This window comes from Talpa occidentalis, unplaced genomic scaffold, assembly GCF_014898055.3.
Source record: "Talpa occidentalis isolate TD23 unplaced genomic scaffold, MPIMG_talOcc4v2.1 talOcc4.11, whole genome shotgun sequence".
Taxonomy (NCBI): Eukaryota; Metazoa; Chordata; class Mammalia; order Eulipotyphla; family Talpidae; genus Talpa; species Talpa occidentalis.
In genome coordinates this window covers 76,713,424-76,730,527 of record NW_023601104.1, presented here as the reverse complement: position 1 = coordinate 76,730,527, position 17,104 = coordinate 76,713,424, and the positions used below count along the sequence as shown (strand labels likewise).

Genomic DNA, 17,104 nt, shown 5'->3' with positions numbered 1-17,104 from the left:
ATTATTTCAAAATGTGAAGTTTTAAAGAGAACTATCGTGGTTTTATCTGTTTAGTTTATGTCTAGACAACACTCAGGGAGTGAGGAGGGGTAGGAAAAGGAAAACAGCCAGATACATGATTCAAGCTTCTCAAATTAGTGACTAATCTTCCTGTCTATTCTTGGGGCAGTTGGCACTCAGCATTCTATTTGGTTTGTACAAAGCCCTACATACAGAACAGGACTTTGTCCCCCCTTAAAATCTCAAAAGGAAATGGTTTGCTTTTCCCTAGGTTTTCTTTTCTTTCTTATCATAACACAGAGCAACAGAGACTAGCACCAATGGTGTAAGTTATAGCAGATGCAACCCAACAGTTTCTAATGATAAAGAAAAGGAAGGCCTGTTACAATCCCACCAATGGAAGCAGTCAACTTTTGAAGGGACCAGCAAAGGAATCGGAATCAGTAGCTACTTATTTCACTGTGAGGTGGCAAAATTCATCTAAATGCTAAAGAAGTCAACAGTAGTAAAAACTACAAAATTTTTGTTGCAATGTGCCTTTTTCTGACACTTAGTCTATGCTATTCTATAGCTTATTTAACTTACTCTAATGTTACTCTTCTGGGTGTCCCAGATGTCTCAGTGCACCTACAAAATAATTCTCCACCCTCCCCATTTTACAAGGGATACAAGAAAACAATCTGACTGAACTCAGATTATATAACAGAAAGGAGCAGTCTCCTTTCAAAGAAAGATTTCTGCTCATATATCACTTGCCTACTGTGAAAATTACCTAAGTACAGACTACAGAAAAAAATCAGATGAAAGTTTTTATGTGATATAAGTTGGTACAGTAAACATCCTTAATTTGGACTAAAAAAAGTTTGAATTAAAAAGTATTAGAAAGTAAAAGAATTTAGAGAAATTCTGCCTGTTATCACAAATAGGATTTCACTGAGTTTTATTAAACATTCCACAGAATAAGGAATTCACAACAATAAAGCCCTTTTGGGTATGGAAAGTGCTGAGTAGAGGTAGGAAGACAAGCACTCTCAATACTATTGGATAGCAATTTAATTTAGTACTACCTTTATGAAGGATATTTTGGCATTTTTGACCACTTTCTTCTTTTCAAAATACTCTTCCGGGGCTTCTGTACATGTTCCTCTAATCTTTCTAGTCTCCTTATAGATTTTTAACTTTTTAAGTTGACATTGGGCATTGGAGTTCTTGTCTAATTCATTTTCTAGTGAATTATGCCATCTTTCCAAATCATATCTACTCTGTGGCTCAAATATCCTCATTTATACTGATAACTTCCAAGTAAATTTTAGCCCCAATTTCTCTCCTGAGCAATTCTCTTCAATACTCCAAATTCATATTCTCCAATCTTAACAGTACCCTCAGAGTTGCCTGGCAATTCTACTAGCCTTTCATAGTCACTTTCCCACACTCCAAAAATAAGGGCTGCATGTTACATTCTTGAGATCTTCCTCAAACCCTGAATATCATCACCTCCCTACTCAACTCTCAATAGAAAACACTTTCTACAGGAAGGACATTACATAAATCATAAAGTATCCCATATCAACTTTACCACCAACTTATCCCTTCTATCAGCATTCACCCTTACCTCCTTTCTTTCTCCTTTCTAAAAATGACACATACCCCTGTTCACTGAAGCACAAACCTATTTTACCTTCTCAGGAATCCAGCATTGCTATCTACCAATTTCTAATTCTCTCAACAGCATTCTAAGTATAAAGATTCACTTAATGTTTCTAAAATAATGATTATCAAAGAAAAATGTAGATATCCTTTAATCCAACAAGTCTACTTCTAGGAATTTGTATAAAAGACTAGTGTAGAGATTGAACTTTGAGAATACTCACCCCAGTGTTTTCTGCATAGCTAAAAGTTACAACCTACACAACTAATGCCAGGAAAATGATTAGATACACTGTTACACATCCATATTCTGGCCTACTACAGAACTATTAAAACTGTTACTTTTGTTTCACACATGGAAACATTCACAATTCACAGTCAAATGAAATGAGACTTATAAAACAGTATAACCTTTTTATGTCCATTTTTGTAAGGAAGAATATTACATATTTATAAGCTCCAAATATACTTTGGTTACTCAAATGTTCAACAATTTCTTATGTAGCATATATGTAAACAGCAAGGTTCTACTGCACTGACAAAAGAGAAAAATCTAAATATTGATCAAAGTACAGTATTAAAAACTAGTAAAATTAAGTGAATGAAGTATGCAATTATTATTTTCAATTAAAACTTGGGTTTTATTTGGGAATTTTTTTTTATATTCAACAAAGTTTTTCAGATTCTATGAGTTCTAATAAAACCTCCCCTCATGCTGGAATGACGCCTTTTACTTTAAAGTCAAAAACTAGAGAGGTCCTCACCTACAGAAAAATGGAAAACAATGAATAAACTGGAGTATAAACATCAAAGGAATACTGCTCCAAAATAAGAAGGAACAAGATACTGATATACATAATAACATGGATGAATTTCAAAAACATGTTGAGTAAAAAACTTACACCAAGTATGTGCTACATGATTCCATTTATATGAAGCTCTAGAGCAGGCTAAACTAATCTATTATATATGATGAGGGAAAAAATCAGAACAAGGGTGAGAGGCTTGACTGGGAAGAGCAAGCAGGAACTCTCTGGCATGAAACTAAAATTGTATGCGATAATGGGTTTACCCCGCACAGGTATATGCATTTGTCAAAATTCACCCAATGATTCACTTCAGATTTGTTCCCTTTAGAATGATACATGTTGGACTATCTTAGTGGTGTTCTGATGTCTTTAACCTATTTAACACCCATCCCTCTAAAAAATAAGCTCTTGACAGCAGGGTGTACAAACAGAAAGATGGGATTAAAAAAATTATAGAATCTAGGTGATGGGTATATTTCTTTCCACTCTTCTACATGAAAATTCTCATTAAAAATATTGGAAAAATTTAACTCTCAGTAAAGTTAGCTAGAGAAAGCAAACCACATGGTTAAATCTGTGTATTCAAAGGCTGGAAAAGAAATCAAAACATTTCTGGTAATTAGTCAAAGAGCAGAAAATATTCCATCTTTAACAAATGAAACTAAAATATTTTAGGGATCAATTGCCATTTTTGTAAATTCACAAGCTTTTCTACAAGTTGACAAACCTGGCTGCTTTCTTGGAAGTTTTATTTGTAAGGCACCTTTGAACAGTGTATCCTTAATTTATAATAGCTGACATAAAAGAGATAAAAGCTGTATCTGTACCACAGTCAATTATGGTAATAGTTATATTAACCTTGATACTAAATATTGAAAATGTTGATCAGAAAAGTAACAGAATATAGGTCAACAGAGACCATGCACTATTCATCAAACTTTTCCCTTTAAGGGACTCTCTGGTGGCACAAGGGGTTAAGTCTCAGCACTATGAAGCATGAGTTTGATCCCCAGCCAGGGAGCTAACAGCAGACCTAGCTCAGCAGACCTCTTTGTCTCTCCTGCTGCTCCCCTCAGCAGTCTATTACAGTAGATCTGCCTGCTCTGCTCCCCACGCTGTATCTGGTGAATCCTTTTAGCCCCTGCACCCAGCTCTTGTATGCATAAATAAATAAAACTTTAAAAAAAAAACTTTTAAAGTTTTTAAAACTTTTAAAAGACACAGAAAACATTAATAAAAATAATCATGTCTAATTGCTAATTCATAATACAGTAACTTTACTAAATCAATTAAAACTTTAGGAAATACGAAAAGTTCAGTTGCAGTCATAGTAGCTAAATTTTGTTTACATTGATCTTTAAAATATTTTTCAAATCATCAGAAAGGAAATGACTCAAGGACCTCAAGAAATAGCCTAAGTTCAGTATTTATCATTTTAGAGATGACAAGAATCAGTTCCAGGAAGAAAAAAAAAAAACCAGGAAGAAAAAGTTGAAACTTCACAAACTTTATACAAATGATTTAATTTTCTAAATACAATCTCTCCATAGATTTAAAGAACATATATTGTTTATATCATATGTATAAATACATAAAATGCATATACAAAAAAGCTGTATATGCTCTCATTTGAATGGCTGAAGAATTTTTCAAGAGTCCTCTTGTATTTGAGTTTTCAATAGCTCTATACCTGATTTATGTCTTGCATTCTAATATTCCCCTAGGTAAAATGTAACCAAATAATTCGGCCAATCACAGTGCTCCTCCCAGCCTCCAATTATTCCATATCAGTAAGTTGATAAGTCCAAAGAAAATTCACATATACAATAAAAAATTCATTCCACAAACATTTATTCAGAACTTATTATAAGCCAAACACAAGAGTAGGCCCTGGATACACATCACAGAATAAGTCAGATATGACTCCTGCCCTCATGGAACTTACAAGATATAGGGGGAAGGGGGAGGGACACTAGAGATAGCAAACAAGTAAACAAACAATGACATAAATATTTATGATAAACACTATGGAGGAAAGTTTCAGGATGGAATAATGGAAAAAAGGAGAGAACCTGTTTATGGTTATCAGGTTAGGTGTCTTTGACGAGATGACATTTAAATAAATCTAGCCCCGGGCCTCCCCGGTGGCGCAGCGGTTGAGCGCTGGGTTGCGAAGCTGCCCGCGGCCTCTGCGGCGCCGGTTCGATCCCCGGCTGCTCCCCGGCCACCGGAGGAGGATCCCACATGGTGCGCAGACCTCTCCTGCCGCCCGCTGCTCCCCTCAGCAGTGTACTTCGGTCCTTCTGCCTGCTCTGCTCCCCGCTCTGGCTCTGGTGAATTCTCTCACCCTCCCGCGCTTCTGACTGTACCCAGTGCATGTATAAACAAAACAAACAAATATAATAAATAAATGAATAAAAAAATAAATAAATAAATAAATAAATCTAGCCCCAAAGACCAAAGCAGACAGTTTTGCAAGAGCAAGGGGAAGAGTAAACCTTCCCTTGGAAGACACAGCCTGTGCAAAGGCCCCAGAGGAACAAGCTCAATAGGGCAGAAAACAGAAAGGATACAGTCTACCTAGAGCAGGGTGGGGAAACTATACAAACTACAGACTAAGGCTTTAGTTAGGTCTCAGTGAGCATGTTGGAGTTTGTTCTAAGTGCAAAAGAAAATCACTGAAGGGTGTTAAAGGGGTATGACATTATCGATGTCTATTGCTTTGTAAAGAAAGAAAAAGGGCAACAATAGAAACTAAGGTAGTAATGTAGACAAAAAATAATGTGGACTAAGAAGTGGAACAGAAGATTTGAGATATTTTAACAACAGAATTGATAAGATTTGCTACTAAGGTGGTGGGGGGAGTAAAGGCAACTACATACAAGACAGTGGCATTAACTAAGATAATAGAGTAAGAAAACAAAGTGGGGTATAGTGGGGAATCAATAAGGATTTAGATGCCTGTGGGATAGCCAAGAAGACCTGTTGAGTAGGCAGCTCTATATTTCAGTGCTGGAAATTAAAGACATACTGATCAAGTTCTTTAAACTGACCCAGAGTGTTCATAAATCACAAATTAATGGGCAAAGCTCCAGGCTTCTATATCAAAATGGGCATGCACATGTGTACATTTTTAACATGTTCAAGTGATTCTCATGTCAACTAGAATGTGTCACTTAGGTAAATAGAGTGTAATATTACAGTTCATCACCTAGAGATAGAACTCTTTCTAAAAAGGAAAAAATGTTAAGATTATGGTTTTATTTACTATCTAATCTCCTCCAATCACACATTATAGAGGAAATACTGTTCTAATTAGTCATTTTTTCAAATGACATTTACTGAAGGCCACTCTGAAGATGTACAATTTCTTCTATTTCATAAATATTTTCTTACAAAATATCCATGAAATCTCTCCCAAACGAGTAAACCAAGGCTCAGAAAAGTGGAAAATCTTGCCCAAAAGACACACAATCAATAAACAGAGCCAAGACTCAAAAATCAATATAACACAATTCCAGTCTGCTTTCCACCACATGAAAATGCCACAAAGCTCACACCCACAAAGCTCACCATCTGTGACATGTCATGTGCAAAAATAATTATAACAAAATAAAATGGGGTGAGTGCCTTAAGGGAACAGAAAGGACAATGAAAGCTGAAGGAAAAATTACTTCTTGATTTTCACTATTTTAAAAGTTTTATAACTGCAAAAACTATACATTTCTCCTTTCAAAGGACCCACAAAAGCTGCTAAGACCATGAGTTTGAATCCTATACAGAAAGCACCACCAATACTGTTCCTAGCTCAATATATAACCTCTTCACAGATATGGGTGTTTAAAAATATTAAGGCTGCCTGTACAATGGTTTCAGTAGCCATGTGTAAATCCCAGCTCTTTATCAGTCTAAGGTCATAAAACAAGTCACTAATGGCCAAACCACAGCTGTCTTGTCAGTAAAATGAGGACACAGGATTTAGATAAAGAATCTATATACATACTTAATAGCCATTATCATTTGTAATTATTATTGGAAGAGTACAGAAATAATTTATATCTGTCTTTTAACACAGAATGTTGGATTTTACTTCAAAATCTACCTCAATACTGTATCTATGTGAACAAAATAGTCTCTGCTCTGTTGGAGCTTAAATTCAAATGAGATGAGAGAGTAAGTAAATAAGCATATATCAATCTGTGGAAAGTGCCATTAAACAGAGGAGGAGGGCTAGGAAGTATTATAGGAGATGAGAATTTGCTCTTTTACATAGCTTATCAGGTAAACCCTCACATGTAACTAATATCTGAAGTAAGTTCAGCAAGCTACCACACAGATATCTGGAGGGGGGGAGTCTTCAAGACACGGAGAAAGCATGTGCAAAGTTCTTGGGGCAGGAGTAATATTACGGTGTGTGAAAATGGTAAGAAGGCAAATGGGGGCAGGGGAACAATAGAGACACCTGGAAGGGCAGGCTCTAAGAGCAGAAGAGTGTGGAGATCTGACTTATGTTTCAAAGAATTACTCGGATTTCTGTATGGAGAAGATTATCAAATGGAAGCAGTGAGCCTCATTAGAACACTGCAACAGTCCCGGAGACACATAATGGTGACTTGAAACGAGAGAATGATGATTATCTGTGTTCTCGTTAGGTTTTGACTAGAGAACCCATAAGGTTATTTGATGAATTGGATGTGAGGAGAGGAAGAAAAAAGAACCAAGGAAAGCTTCACAACGATTTAGGAAGCATGGAGTTGGCATGTACTAACACAAGTCAAAGAAGCAATTTTATTTTCAAACACCCAGCAAATTGCCTAGTATATAGTGACCACTCAAATACTTATTTGCAAATTAAATTTAACTGAATTAACTGAACAAATTCCCAACATGAAACAGCAGACTCAATGCATTGCTTTCCTTTGCTCTAAATCTCCTTTAGCAATGGTTGTCAATTACACAAAGACTTAGTCAGTTAAGGTGCCAACACAGAACCTGCCCATGGAACACAGCAACTAATTCAATCTCAATAACCAGTGGTTTTAAATTTACAATTCTTCTGAACACTAGGGGAATTGCTATGAAAGCTCTGTGACAGCCTGAGGATTCTTACACCCAAAGTAATTAACCTGTTCATTAATGATGTCATGTTCCTGGAAGGTAGAGAAGTGCAAACAGAACTCCCAAGGCCAGAGTTAATTGAAAAGTATAACATTTCCTGATAAATTTTCCGAATGGGACTATACTGAACAAGCCCCCTTAAAAAAAAAAAAAAAAAGCCACCAGTCATCAGTATTTTTAAAAAATAGCTTTTTTACCCCAAGCAAAAAGTCCCTTCACAAACAATTTCAATGAAAAATAAAACCTGCTTGAGAACATGAAATGTAGTCCCATCTTCCCCCAAGGAGGCACTTTTCCTGCCAATTAGCGAAAGTGAGCTTCACTTGGGAAAGAAGTGGCCACCCTCACCTTTAGTACCTCTCTTATTGTCCTATACCCAGATTTTCCAAGCCAGCACCGTGCTATATATAGCCCCACAAAGAATCACAGAGCTAGCAGAAATATGTTCAAAGGAATGTTCCTAAAATGAAGTGACCATCCCTTTCTCGCTTGCGGTCATTTAAAAATGTGACCCGAAGCCTGGGCATCATCTCTCTTCCACATTACTTTCCCCAAAGCCCCACCCTAACCTGATGTGTCTGTGTGTGTTTTTAATGCGCTTGCAACTTTTAGTAGGAATAAAGCTGAAAGCCCTTTACTGGGAGAAGCTGAGAGTACTGAAAACAGCAACAGGCAATACTTCCCTTCTCCCTGTCGGCAAAAAGGTCTCGAACCAACCCAACCAAATCTTCTGCGATGCCAGCCGGCGCCGCATCTTGCCCCCAGCTGGCCTGGAAGCCGCCGCCACTGACCGCTCAGCTGGTGCAAAGGCCCGGGGCTTGGCCACAACAATGAGGCCAGAGGCAGAAGGGTCAGGACCCAGGTCTCCCAGCACCGCGGACGAGCGAGTGGGAGCCCGGACCGCCCGCAAACTCCCGGCAACCGCGCGGCACGGGCACCGGCTCCAAAGCCTGGGCACACGGGTTCGAGGCGCGGCGCAGGGAGGGCGCTCCCGGGAGGGCAGGCGCGAGACCCGCCTCCGGCGCAAGGAGTGCCCAGGGGTGCCCGGGCGTCCGCGGAACGGAGCTCAAAGAAGCCCGCGCGCCAGGGCTGAGGCGGCGTCCCCTCGGGAGCAGCAAGCCCAGCGCCCCCACACCACGCCACGGGCAGGGAGCGCCCCCCGGGCTTCACCTCGTCAGGGAGAAAGGCTGGAGAGAACGGGTTCAGGACGCCCCAAGAAGGGGCCTGGGAAGCTACACCCCAGCACACGGGTAGGACGCACCCGGGGGCGGGGGTTTCTCGCGTCATGACTGAAAACCGGGAACCCCTCAAGAGAGGAGAGCGGGGTGCGCGGGGCGCGCGGGGTGGGGGAGGGGCTGAGCGCCGGCGGGGCGGGGGCCGCAGGATCGCGGGGTGCGCGCTCCGGGAAGAGGAAGAGGGCGCAACCCCGGCCCGGAGCCAGGGAGGCGCGCCCGCCCGCGGGACTCCGAGCCGGCGCTGCCCCGGCGGCGAGCAGGGGGGCCGCGCGCCCGCTCCCCGCCCCCACACTCACCATGTAGAGGGTGAAGGGCAGGCCGAGCAGAAAGAGCCACAGGTAGAGGTGCAGCGCGTTCACGAAGGTGGCCTGGTGCGGGTCGTAGTACCAGCCCCCGCTGAGCGCGGCCCACACCCCCTGCCGGAGGATCTGCAGCGTCTGCGACCCCATCCCCACCCGGCGCCGCCGCCGACGCCGCCGCCGGCGCCCCCGCCCGGGCCCCAGCGCGGCCTCGCTCGCCCGCGCCCGCCGCGGCCGGGTCTAGCCCCCGGCCGAGCTCCGGGAGAGCGGGCCGGCGCTCGGGCGGTCGCTAGGGCTGCTGCAGCGGCGGGAGGAGGAGGGGGGGAGGAGGAGGAGGCTGCGAGCCGGGAGGAGGAGACCGAGGAGGAGGAGACGGCGAGCGGCGGGGCGGAGGGCAGCCGCGAAGAGGAGGAGACCGGCCGCCACAGCGCCGCCGCCATCTTGTCTTTAGCGCCCGCGGCCCGGGCCCGGCCCCCGCCGCCCGCGGCCCGCCAGCGCCCCGCCGCCGCGACCCCCGCCGGCCGCCAGCCCTGCGCCCGGCGGAGAAGCAGGCCCGGCGCCCGGGAGGGACGGGGAGCAGGCCGCGCCCCCTCCGGCTCCTCCTCTCCGCTCCCTCCGCCCCTCGGGCCGGCTCCCCGCGGGTGCGCGCCGCGCCTCGCCGCCGCGAGCGCCTCCTGCCGGCGCCCGGGAGAAGCGCGGGGCGGGGGGCGCGGGGCGGGGGGCGCGGGGCGGGGGGCGCGGAGCGGGGGCGCGGGGCGGGGGGCGCGGGGCGGGGGGCGCGGGGCGGGGCACCGGGGGCGTCCGCGTTCCGCTCCCCGGACTCAGCCTGGCGAGCTCGTTTTCCCCCTTTCTCAGACCTTGTCAGCATCCTAGCTGACGTCTTGCGGTGTTTGGTAAAGGCCTAGGAACCACGAGGCCAGTGATAGCTGAGAGGCTCGGTGAGGGGCCGGCAGAATGAGGTACCACTGATGACTTGAGAAATCAACAAACGCACCCCAGTTTAGTTTGGACGCCCGCACGCCCTTGGAGGCTGTGGGAGACCCTTGGGTGAGAAAGATATCCAAGTTCAGCATTGGAAGGATTTGCTCTTTCCAGACACAAATGAATAGAAGTTGCAAGAAATGTGAAAGTTTAGGGTGGACAGCCTTTATCATTTGCACAAGGTGTTTTTACTTTTTTTTTTTTTTTTTTTAGCTTGCTGTAACTTGTAGTTATTTTTCTTAATGGGCCAGTCTAAACAGGGTTGAAAGATTAAGCGTGGTTCCGCCTCAAGTTACAATAGCATTTTATATGCCCCCTTTTTTAAAAAAAAAGATTTATTTATTTATTCATGCAAGAACTGAGGTGGAAGTGGGGGTGGAAGGGGGAAGATGACAGGATTCGCTAGAGAGAGTGGGGAGCAGAACAGGCAAGGTGACTGAAATACACTGCTGAGGGGAGCAGCGGGTAGGAGAGATAGGTTAGCTTCCTGGCCAGCCAGGTATCAAACTCCTGCTGCAGTAGCTGGCGATGGCCTGATTGCACTATTTTTAACCCCTGTGCCACCAGGGAGGCCCCTTTTGTGCCCTTTTTAAAGATGTAAAGACTGGGAGTCAACCTCGACTCTGTGTAGTGTTTGTTTATAAGGTATGTCTGATCTCACTGAGTGGGGGAAAAAAAAGTTTGAAGTTTGTTTATTAAAGCAATAAAAATATTCTCATTCCTGAATTAAAGTTGCTGTAATTGACAATGAAAAGGGCCAAAAGAAACTGGTGATGTTTTTAGAATATTGAAAAACTGTTGTCATACCCCTGTGCCTTGCCACTTTACAGTTCAAACATTTCCTCATCATTGCTCTTGACCTTCACAACACTCCTGCCAGGCAGCATAGGAGATAACCTTATTTTATGGATGAGGAAACCAAAGTTCACAGAAACAAAGTGATTGCCCACATTCTCTTAAAGAGTGCTGGGGAAAACCTCTATCATAAGCAGTCATCCTTGACACATGAACTGAACTTTGGAAGTTCATTTCTCAGCACTCATCTCATCCATTCAGATAAGAGATCAATAACTGATCAGCAGTTTTGGTTACCTATGACCAGTCCTCAAAGTGTAGTCCCAAGACAGCTGTGTCAACACCATCTGAAGCCTGGTTAAAAATGCAAATTTTCTGGGATAGGGTTTCAGCAATCTGTTTTAACAAGCCCTCCAGAAGATTCTAGTGTACCTTCAAAATTGAAACTACCACTTTTAAACACCGCTCCTAGCTTTGATTTATTTCCTTATAACCGCAAGGCCATTGAGTTCCTGTAAGACTCCTTGAAATTGAGAGATGTGAACCAACACTGGTCAAAATATACTTTTAAATATATAAATATGTCTAGAAGAAAAATTAATATCAAATAATGCAATTTTACAGTTAAAATAATAGTCTTGAGGCTTAGTTACAGACACAAGACAGTGTCAAGTATTCACTTGTTTCTGTTAAAGGAGACAGGAAAGCTTTGAGCAGGTTTTGGAAGTGATCCCAAACTTTCCAACACAAAGAAAGATGTAAACAAGGATAAAATTCCAATACCACATCAGTTTCCACACTAGCAAATACCTCCTGTAGTTTAATATAAAAGAATTAACAATAATAGCAGTGAGGCAGACTGGAAGAGGTGGAGACTAGCACTATATCCATCCGTCCATGGAACTGGAAGCAGACAAAGCTGCCGTAATGAGCCTGCAGCCAGGAGACAGTATCTGGAGGGAATGAAACTGGCAGCAACCAGGAAGGCTGCCTGGATCAGGCTAGTTCAACACAGAAAACGGGAGTTTTGTAAGCCAATGGGCAGCTGCAACATAGCCTTGGGAAATCCAGGAACAGATCAAAATTGGGAAATCATGGCAAACAATAAAGAAAATGTGTTGCTTATAGTAAAGCCCCAGCCTCAGTGCTTCTCTTGCAGATCTGGACTCTACTCCCTTTAGGGACCTGATGAAAGACTGAGAAGAGAGGTCCTTGAGATGAATGGGTAAGTTTGGGCACATGGACTCAGACTCAGTGCATCAAGACAAATATCAAAAAGCCAGATTTGGTGAACAGACTGTGTCTTAAAAACAAAGCAGGAGTTTAATACCTAGAAGTGAGACCAAATTTCACACTGATCATGGCTACCATATGTTGAGGTCCCAGAGTGTTAATATAGAACTCTAATTCCCCTCCAGGATCACTGGGTTTGTTCCAAGAACTTAGAAATGGAGGCTTCGTGGTACCTGACACTGAGTAAAAAGGGGTTAGCAGGGTGGGCAGGCCCAGAGGTAGAAAGGCAATTATTGACTACATCTTTCAGCTCTGGACTGGTAAAAGCATTTTAGAAAAATGCCAATTAGCTGACTTTGAGTGTTAGCAATTGAAAGAATTCAGTGAAATGGATGACCTTTCAGAAAGACTGACTCAGTCATTGGGATAAGAGTGGGATGGGAGAGAATCCTACAATGCTTTTTATCTGTAACTTTCAAATGTTTATGAATGCTGCCACACAAGCTTGCTATTTTATAGACAGGAAACAAAGGCACAAAGATATTAAATGGTTTGCCCAAAGTCATATACCCCAATGAACCCATAAAATATAAGAGAATGAAAATGAAGGAATCTAATTTGCTAAGTGTTAATCCTTTTAGCCATGCATAAAAACCATTAATAATGGTACACTTCATATGTCAAAGTTAGCTGCCATGACATGCTACCAAACCACCACCTGACATTTGCTCATCTTTCAGCTAATTCTATTAAAATTATACTTCCTGACTAAATCATAGGTCCCTTGAGGGCCTTGGAAATGCTTCTTAATAGCAGAGGCTCCTCTGCCTGAAAGGGACAAAGCTGAGTGTGCAAAACCTTCTGATAATCCCCACCCGACCCCACCTTGGAACAAAGATGTATAAACCACAGCTCCGGTCAGTTTAAGCAGGGATGACTGTCTTTATGAGACAGTATAGCCCACGCAGCCTCACCTAAATGCAGTATCCATGTCTCTCCTTGACCCCCAAACCAACCCTGGTTCTTTATTTCTTCCAATGAAACCAACATTTTCCAACTCACTCAAACCTGAAACATCATCATCCCCCTCCCACACATACATGGTCTGGTTTACTAGATTTTCCCCCCACCCACCTCCCCTCAGACCTTCCTTTATGCTGCCAGTTTAACAACCCTCATCAGTTCATACCAAATAGCCTTCTATTGCCTTCAGTCTCTCTTCAAAACCACAGCAAATTCAATCTCCCTAATCCATGTTTCCCATGCCCTACCCTTTCTCCAAAGTTTCCGGTTCCCTTCTGTTACCTAATCACATTCTTGTTAGCAGACTTTCAAGGTCCCCCGCCATCTGAGTCACTGTTTTCTCCATCTTCACTTCCACTACTCCCTGGCATGAGCCCATTTTTCTGGTAACTGTCCCCATACCCTTTTATTTCTATTTATCAGCCTATCCATTTATTAATTTCTGCCTCTTACTGATGCCATTTGATGTCCTAGAAAGCCTTTCTCTGCCTAACATCCACTTACAATGACTACTTCAAACCCATTCATTTGTTTTCTGAATAGCCTCAAAAGCACTTATATGTTCCATTCATTTAGCATTTATTTTTTCTTTTAAAGATTTATCTATTCATGCATACAAGAGCTGGGGCACAGGCCAGCGATGGGTGAGAGGACCCACCAGAGACAGAGTGGGCAACACGTCAAGCAGACTGACTGAAATACACTGCTGAGGGGAGTAGCAGGCGAGTCAGGAGAGGTCTGCCTCACCATTTGGGTTGCTCCCTGGCTGGCCGGGGATCGAACTCGTGCTGCAGAGGCTGCAGATTGCCTCATAGTGCGGTGCTTAACCCCTTGTGCCACCAGGGAAGCCTTCAACACGATGTCTAGCAAAAAGCTGTTAAATATCAGTTGATGGGCCTCCCTGGTGGCGCAGCGGTTGAGCGCGGGGTTGCCAAGCTGCCCGCAGCCTTGCAGCGCCGGTTCGATCCCCGGCTGCTCCCCGGCCACCAGAGGAGGGTCCCACATGGCGCACAGACCTCTCCTGCCGCCCGCTGCTCCCCTCAGCAGTGTACTTCGGTCCTTCTGCCTGCTCTGCTCCCCGCTCTGGCTCTGGTGGATTCTCTCACCCTCCCGCGCTTCTGACTGTACCCAGTGCTTGTATAAATAAATAAATAAATCTTTTTTAAAAATAAATAAATAAATAAATAAATAAATATCAGTTGATGCTCAGTTATAGAAGATGAATAAATAAAGCAACACAGAAGACAATAACTTTTCAATTTAAGCTTTTAATGTTTTATCTTTTGTTTAGTAAATTCAAAAGCATTTCACCATTTTGAAAGAAATAAGGAATAAACGTGAACATCATTTGGAAGGGCGGGGAAGTAACTTAGAATTCTGGGCCTCCCTGGTGGCACAAAGGGTTAAGATGCAACCTATGAAGCTATCCCCAACCACTGCAGCACAAGTTTGATCCCTGGCTAGGGAGTTACCCACATGGCGCAGCAGACCTCTCCTGACTCGCCCACTGCTTCCCTCAGCAGTGCACTTCAGTCAATCTGCCTGTTCTGCTCACCACTTGTCTCTGGTGAATCCTCTCACCCCCAACACCTCTGGCCTGTACCCAAGTTCTTGTATGCATAAATAATAAATAAATCTTTAAAAAAAAATTCTAACCTGAATCTCTGTTCAGTCATATGCCCCTTTAGCTATATACCCTTTTTTATCACGTCAGGAAAAGAAATATCAAAATGGAGAAGGACTTCCCAGGTCTAACATAATATAATTATGAAATACCAACATCTAAATATGGGGCTAAATAAAGTATAATAAAAGCAGGCCATCCATCTTAGAAATCTCACCTCAATCTGTCCTGTTTTTTCTCTTAAGTCAACTCATATGCTGAGTATTTTAGAACATGCTTTAACTGACACTAACTAGTTCGGTGATTCTCACTATGGTTTTGTGTCATCCTGAGAGTCTCTTCTCTGTATTTTAAAACCTTAATTCCCTTTCCTTAAACTCACACACCTTTTTGGGCAGGGCAATGAAAGAAAAGAGGAAGTATATAGGATATTACAAAATTCCCTAAGTATTGGGAATCCCTAAATTAGACACAATGTAACATATGTTATTTCCCATCTTTTGACATTAAAGGATTCTTCTGTCAGTTAAAAGTCTAGTATGCTTAGTTATACCACATAAAAGTGCTTGTCTATGTATTTCAGCCAGGATAACATAATTCAGCAAAACCCTTTGGGCCATCTGATAAAGCTGGGTGATTCTCAAGAGCTCACCCGATTAGTAGTTACCAGTGTCATCTGGAGGACTTGCCTGTAATTGTGCAGAAATGAGAGACTTGTCACCTCTGGAGGCTGGATGTCTGGTTCCTCCGGCAAACAGCACCAAGAACATTCCTTGGTGGGAAGCAGTACTCGGTAGTGGAAAGAGCATGGGTGTGGAATCAGATAAACCTGTGATTCCATCCAGAGTCTGCTACTTTCTAAATTGGTCCTACCCCAAAGTTAAGAAGCCAGGCAGAATGGAAGCGTCCTGGGGAATTCAATGTTGCAGACTCATTGCATTTAGTTTCCTTTGCTGAAACTTTTTCTAAAAGCAAAAAAGATCATTCCAATGATATAACAAAAAGATCCTTGCCTTGGAGATTTTTCACAGCTTTCTTTACGGAAAATTTGACACTTGGGAATATATTTCTTACTAGTTTTGTTTGCTGTTTGGTTTGGCTTTTGGTCTTTATTTTTGGTCTTTATTTTTGCTTTGTCTATCATCACTGGAACTCAGCAGTTGCTAGTATGTATAACCAATTTCTAATTTGTGAACAAATAGCATATTTTGTCTATATGTGCCTGGAGGAATGATATATTCAGGATAAAAACTCTCAATGAATGAGATCATGATGCAAAGGGAAACCTCTCTATCGTTCCAGCTTTCTTTCTCTCAGCATTTTTATCATTTAAACTCACTATACTTTCGAGTCCCATGACAAGTGTTTTTGGTTTTCAACATTTTTATTATTTATTTATGCATACAAGATCTGAGGTGTAGGCTAGAGGTGCGGGGGCAGGGATGTGTGAGAGGATTCACCAGAGACAGTGTGGGGAGCAGAACAGGTGTATCTAGTGAGATACACTGCTGAGGGGAGCAGCTGGTGAGACAGGAGAGGTCTGCTGTGCCATGTGGTTAGCTCCCTGGCCAGATCCAAACTCAGGCCTCAGTGGCTGGCAGTAGCTTGACAGCACTGAGATTTAACTCCTGCACCACCAGGGAGTCCCCAGCAAGTGTTTTTCAATGGCTTGTCCAAATCAAAATCTTCTACAAAAAAACAGAAATCCAACTTATGGTACATCTGTACATAAGTGTTCTGCAACCATCCCAGGCCAGGTAGGTTCTTCGTTGATTCAGGCAGCTTGAAAGAGAATCTTGGAGTCCTTGACATCATCCCCACCACCGGTCGGGGAAACATGCCAGCAGGGAGACAGCAACTTGGACCCCCTGCCAATCTCTATAAGCTTTTTCCTCTCATAGTAGTTCTCCAACGCTCTCTACCGTACTCCACCACACTGTCCTCTGTGACTCAGCCCTTCTATACTCAGTCTCTGGGCTCTGTTCCGTGTGCCGCTTACCCATGCCCATACCATACTCCAGGCGCCCGCCATCAGGTATGCATACAAGACCATAGATGTCGATCGCAGATGCTAATGGCAGGAAGACGGGGGAGAAATCTGATAATTTCCATTTACTCTACAACAGGGTATTGGAAAACTTGGTTGGGAATCACTGAATTAGAGAAATAACATTAACACTGTTTTCCATCTTTTAACATTAAAATAAGGAATGGCATACCTCTGAGGAGGTATAAGCCTATTTCCTTAAATCATATACAGCTTTATAAACCAATGTTTTCTCAGTAAAAATTTAGTTTTTATTTAAACTCAAAAATAAGGAATTTCAAACAGCCAATAAA

The 17,104-nt window shown here is 42.9% G+C and overlaps 1 protein-coding gene across 5 annotated transcripts in view; it reads right to left on the bottom strand.

Moving 5' to 3' along the window:
- The window catches only part of PCNX1 (pecanex 1), a 142,293-nt gene extending 132,580 nt beyond the window's left edge, over positions 1–9,713 (bottom strand). For 3 of the 5 annotated variants that reach the window (XM_037503613.2, XM_037503612.1, XM_037503614.1), the window contains exon 1: positions 9,106–9,258. In XM_037503613.2, coding sequence (XP_037359510.1) covers positions 9,106–9,258 — 153 coding nt within the window. Of the gene's footprint in view, positions 1–9,105 lie in introns of all 5 variants that reach the window. The other 2 variants (XM_037503611.1, XM_037503615.1) reach the window with 2 other exon arrangements.
- Between the last annotated feature and the right edge of the window lie 7,391 nt (positions 9,714–17,104).